The 6,302-nt window shown below is 36.4% G+C and overlaps 1 protein-coding gene across 1 annotated transcript; it reads left to right on the forward strand.

The window, feature by feature from the left end:
* Positions 1-220: 220 nt before the first annotated feature.
* Positions 221-3,209, forward strand: LOC113339896. Its single transcript, XM_026585113.1, has 6 exons — positions 221-318; positions 425-1,033; positions 1,128-1,271; positions 1,354-1,554; positions 1,711-2,156; positions 2,245-3,209. The coding sequence occupies exons 1-6, from the start codon at positions 267-269 to the stop codon at positions 2,899-2,901; spliced, it is 2,109 nt and encodes a 702-aa protein (XP_026440898.1). The 5' UTR covers positions 221-266; the 3' UTR covers positions 2,902-3,209.
* The last annotated feature ends 3,093 nt before the right edge of the window (positions 3,210-6,302 follow it).

The raw sequence follows: 6,302 nt of genomic DNA on the forward strand, positions 1-6,302 counted from the left end.
ATACAGTGCTGAAGTCGTCGGATAAGTACTCTGTCGTGTTTTACGAAAAGAGAGGAAAAGAATACATGTTTGGCGTGTTAATTTAACATTTAAAAAGAAAAGAAACACATTCCAAGTAAAGAATAGTGTTTCCATAAAGCAAAGAAAAAAAAGAATATTGTTTTTGTGCATATAAAGTACTCTTTGTTTTCATCATTTTTAATTCACTCATTCTCCCCTGCTTTCATACTATTTAAATTAGTTTCTTCCATCAATCTTTGAGTACCATGTCTTCTTCTAGTGTTGCCACTTCTTCAGTAAGAACTCATGAGCATCAAGGTAATAAAATTCTGCGAGATAACTATGTAATGTTGAGAGAAGTCCTACATTTTATTCGCATTTCAATTGGTCTTATAATGTTAACTAGTTTTGTTTCTTGTTGCAGTAGTTTCGAATCACATGTTCTCGTCAAATGCACACAAAAGCATTTGGACATCATTGTGGGAAAATTTTGTGTCCGTCATCCCTGATCGGGTAAATCAGACACCAAATTTTGATGGATACAAGCCTTTAGTGGAAGCAATAAAGGAAGATGACTGGGATGAGGCAAATGAATACCTCAAGAACCATAAAAAGGACATTAAAGAAATTTTTGCAGCAAGGGATTCAAAGAAAGAAATTCACATGATTTTTAATGCGGCTGCAATACGAGAGGAGTGTATGTTCGTGGAAGAGTTTATTGAACTGGTGCCATCAGACGCGCTTGAGTTTGTTGATCCAGAGACCGCAATAACAGTGCTGCACATGGCTGCAATGGTTGGAAACAATACAATTGTTAAGGCATTGGTCAAGAAAAATCCCAATTTGCCACAAATTCGTAGCAGCGATATTCCTCCGGTTGTGCCGCTTACTTATGCTGCGATGAAAGCTTCAGATTTGCAAAAGGAGACAGTTGAGTTTCTTTACTCTGTAACTAGAGACGAGGACCCAAGTCCATTCTCTGGTATTCTTGGTTCTGTACTATTAAGCGGTTTAATACAAGCAAATGCATACGGTATGATCACAAAATTGACATGCAGATAAATAAAATTACATTCATTTGGCTGGGCGAATAAACTTTTGTAAATGAACTGTTTGTTAATTTGTAGGTATTGCATTATCTATTCTCGGGAGGCATCCAGAGTTGGTGGGTGATATGTATAGCAGTAAGCCACTAGAAATGATTGTGGAAAGACCCTTTGCGTTTTTGACTGGAGCTGAGCTAACATGGTGGGAACGCTTCATCTATTCGTGTTAGTCTTTTAACTTTAATTATTCCATTTTACAACTCTGTAGTGTCATATCTATGCAAATGCTTATATAAGGGTGGTACAGTAATTCCAGTGCATGCGGATGGCCCTTATGACTATGCCATAAGAGGGGATAGGGAAAATAATTTGGCAACTTCAAAAGGCACAACAAAAGATGAAGAGAACCCTCCAGAAACTTCAACAGTCTCCTCAAAACTTGAAGGCTCTTCGAGTAATACTGATGAAAGAACCATCACCAAGTATTTCATGCCATATTTTTTGCGAGGTTATACTCCTTGCGCAAAGTTTTGTTCATTCGCTCATTTTTACAACATTTCAGGACTAATAACATAAAGTCTGCTTCAGACGTTTTGATAGTTCTCATGGGTTTTTTTATTTTGCCCATTTCGGTAATTAAGTGTTGATATTTGTTCTGTTTCAGTACCACGAATCGCACAACTATATAACCAAAAGTTGATGCACAAACAAGCGGTTGCTTTGGTTAAATATGTATTAGCAGTCTATGGGCAAAAAAAGGATGATACAGAAATCATAACCGGCCTTTTCATCAATCCCAGTATCTTGGAAACGGCTATAAAATACGGAACTACAGAATTTGTATTGGAGTGTCTTCATGTATTTCCTATGTTATGCGGGGGTGACCATGGAGAAAAACTGATAAGAATGGTTATTACGGAGCGAAATGAAAAGGTATTTAGTTACATATGCCAAATCAAGAAAAGACATTACCCATTAGACAGACTTCCGACGCTTGATGAAAGAGATAACAGTATCCTACATCACACTGCAAAGCTAGCTCCTAATCGTCGACTCAATTCCGTTTCAGGCGCAGCGCTTCAGATGCAAAGAGAAATGCAATGGTTCAAGGTAAACGTTAATATAAAAGTTCACTAGTAGTTAGAAAAACATATATATCAATGTAATCTTAGTCGATCAGTTATTTAATTTCCTTCAGGGGGTGGCAGATACTATGATACAGAAAGCTCGGTATATACGGAACAAGGATGGGGATACAGCTCAGTTTCTATTAACAGATCAACACAAAGACTTAATGGAGAAAGGTGAAAAGTGGATGAAAGATACGTCAGGGTCGTGCATGGTTGTCGCAACTCTGATAGCTACTGTAGCATTTGCAGCTGCATTTACTGTGCCCGGTGGTAACATAAGTGACACTAGTAAAACCAATAACGGTGTCCCAATTTTCTTGGAGAAGACATCATTTATTGTCTTTGTGGTAGCAGATTCTTTGGCTCTCTTATCTTCCATCACATCTGTACTTATGTTTCTAGCAATCCTGACTTCGCGTTATTCAGAAGAGGATTTTCTGAAATCCTTACCACTAAAACTCATAATAGGTCTTGCAACTCTCTTTATATCAATGGCCACCATACTTATTTCTTTTGGAGCAGCGGTTTCTATTGTTCTTAGTGATCGATATTCTCGGGATGCAATTCCAATAACGTTGTGCGGTTGTATTCCTGTACTGTTATTTGCTTTTCTGCAGCTTCCACTGTTTGTCGAAATGATACGTTCTACTTATTGGCCTATCACCTTTGGAGAAAAGAGCCGGAATACTATTAAGAAGAAACCTAAGAAACGGAAACTGAATTAGATATGTGAAGCAAGAAAATGGGTGGCTGGATGTTTTGGTTTACTTAATGGCCTAACACCGTATCTGAGAGGTCATTATCCGGCGGTATGCACATGTGCAACAGTGGAAACAGTTGTGTTAATTGACGTTCAAATATATGTATCTACCCGATTGTATATCCTAATGGGCATAAAAAAAATGTATACCCTAATGGGTTATTTGGCTTTTGGTACTTAGGTTTTGACCAGAAACTGACTTTAGTCTAACATTTGTCTAAGCTTTCTTTTTGGTCTAAACTAAAGACCAATGTTGACCTGTGTTGACCATGTATGACCAAATGCTAATTAATTTTATAAGTAAAAATATGAGTTTACAATCATACCCTTGATTAATTTTTATTTGTTTTTTTAAGAGAAAAAGGGCTTTAAACAAGCTCTTAACTTTATCCGACTACTTCATTAAGATTGAGGTTTGAAGAGATACAACTTGGTGGAGAATTAGCATTCCACCTAAAATTTACATTGTCATGCATAGCAAATTGACATAATACATGTGCCAAATGGTTTACAGGTTTTGGAACATGCTGAAACTTCACTTCTGCAAATGAAGAAACTCCTCTACCATCGATTCGAAACTCGAATCGTTCTCGTCTATTCTCTCTGCCATTTCGCAACAACCCCATAGAAACATTATCAACAACTTATATCAAATCTGAAAACTCGGCAGCAGCAAAAAATAAATAAAAGGAATAGAGGAAGAACAAGTTTGTATCGCCTATTATAGTAATTTCTTGTAATAATTTCATTTAATTTTTTATTTTGTTTTATTGATTAAATTTTAATAATTTCTTAACAGAAAGTTAATATTTAGCAGAGTCAATTTTGGTCTTTAGACCAAGCGCAAAGGCTAGACAAATATTAAACCAAACCCAGATTTTGATCAAAACTTGAGCACCAAAAACCACCCTATCCTAATTATAGCTTCCAATACAATGGAAAATGTATTGTATCAGCTTTGACTTCTTTTTTTCTTAAGTCGAAACTTCTCTGGGCTATTTTCCCTGAGTCATCAGTTACAATTACAGAGGACAAAGACTAAACATAAGCGGCTGCATTGCCCTCCTAGTTGAAGTTTCTTTTCAACTGCATGATTCCCAAACCATCTGCATTGCTCCACAGCCCTTCATGCAGCTGCCTTATATGGAAATAAAGAATTTGATGAGGCAATAACAACAAAGAATCCAAACCTGATCACCTATATGCGCGATAAATATGACAGGATGCCACTCGAAGGTGTTATTGTACATTTGACCAATGGACGAAAATAGACTGTTAATTAAGTATCTTTACTATGTAACTAGGCATGAAGAACCAAGTTCATTCTCTGGTGCTCATGGTGCTGATCTGTTGTCCGGTGCAATCAAATCCAGTTTTTATGGTGAATAAGCAAATATAGAAATGGTTATGCACTCTTTTAACCTTATGTACTGCTTGTTTTGTTCAGCATTGTCATCAAGAATACCGAGAACACAAAGTTTACCTAAAAACAACGCCGACCAGTTTCAATCACAACAAATGTATGTTGTTTTCCTATACCAACCAACTTGGGAAATGCAGCAAGTAAGCCTTCAATTCTTATATGAGTCATATCCACAAACTGCCTTGAGACAAGGACTGGAAAAAAAAAAACACACCATCAATTTTAACAAGTGTAACTCAAATGGTGTCAGCTCATTATAGAATACTAATGAACAATTAGCTAAATAAAAGCAATCTCACCTTACTAACAATGGAAGCAGCAAGAACCACCTAATCACACATTCAAAAAAAAAAAATTGTAAATTTCAGCACAAAAAGATGAAACATGTTTACCAGTTTCACAAATAAAAAAACTTCGAAATCAAATATCTGGTATGAATTTTCTTAGTCTCTTAACATTCACAAAAAAAATTTAAGCTTTAATTTAGAATCAACCTCAATCAAATCATGCATACAAATGATTTCTTATTTCATTTGAATCCATTCATGGATGAATAGAGTTAGAAACACCACAAACTCCTAATTCGCATTCATATGAATCCATTCTTCTAAAAATGGCTTCCTTTTTTAACACACGTATGCAATAAAGTATACCTTACAAGGGATACCAGTCAAGTGATCACCATTACAAAATTGGAAAACTGCATCGATCTTGATTAACAACTTAAGGAAACAGAGAACCAGATTTTCTCAGTTAGTAATTACAAATCTAAAGTTAAAAACCTTCCAATAGCGTTCAGTGATTTAACCTTGAGATCAACAATTGATTCTCATCAGGTTTCTCCTACGACTTCAAGTGAATCTTCCAATTGACGTTTATATTCACTCTACCTTTAATTTTCATATAGTCCATCGTTTTTGTCATATGTATCTATGATTCGGTGTATTTACGTAATTGCAAATACTTGTTGGTACAAAGTAATTCATGTGGACATATCTTCCCCGTATGATGATTATGACACTGAGGAGATCAATGAGAATTACTCCGAAATTTTCGAAAGATCCGCTGGAGATGAAGAGAACCTTGTGGAGAGTTCATGTGGACCGGAAGGAGACTTAGAGAATCCATCGCAAATATCAAAAGGCGTGAACCAAACGAATGAGAGACTGCTTCAAATGTCTCTTATATGCTCCCTCGATTAAAGAAAAATGAGTCATGAGAACGGTGAAAAACTTCATTTCGGACTACATCATGCCTTATGTCACACTTGTACATGCTCCAATAAAAAATTTTACGCAACTATGACCCAAGGGCACAGTGGTCCAGTGATTCCTTTTCTTTTTTTTGATCGGTAAATAAGTAGTTTTATTGAGACTAGAGCCAACAAACGAAAACAAATACAAGAAACTAGTCACTCACCAAGGTAGGACAAGTAATCCTCCTGAAGAGAAATAAGCAAGCAAACAACCAAGTAAAGAAAAACCGAAAAGAAAAACTCTGCAGTATAGTAAACACAAAAATACATATACTACTTGGTTCTCTCATGGTGGTTCGAAAACCACCGTCTTCCAATTGATCATGAACTGTTTAAGAGAAATATTCTGAAACTCAGGCCGAAGATATAGCCAATATGCAATAGTTTGCTTGATGGATTGGATGATCTTGGCTGTTGTGGAAGACTTGTTTTTGAAGGCTCTTCTGTTTCGCTCCTTCCAAAGATTCCATAAAATAGCAGCTGGAAGGGCCTTGATGACAAGTGACTTTCTCGAACTAATCAAGGGGCATGGCCAAGTACTAAGAGACGTGTGAATTGAACGAGGAAGTACCCAGTTCAGATTAAATTCAACCTTGACAAAATTCCATATGTAGATAGCAGTCGAGCAGTGGAGGAGTAAGTGTCGTGAGGTTTCTTCATCATTGATGCACAAGTAGCAATGATTTGC

Source organism: Papaver somniferum, unplaced genomic scaffold (genome assembly GCF_003573695.1).
Source record: "Papaver somniferum cultivar HN1 unplaced genomic scaffold, ASM357369v1 unplaced-scaffold_21, whole genome shotgun sequence".
Taxonomy (NCBI): Eukaryota; Viridiplantae; Streptophyta; class Magnoliopsida; order Ranunculales; family Papaveraceae; genus Papaver; species Papaver somniferum.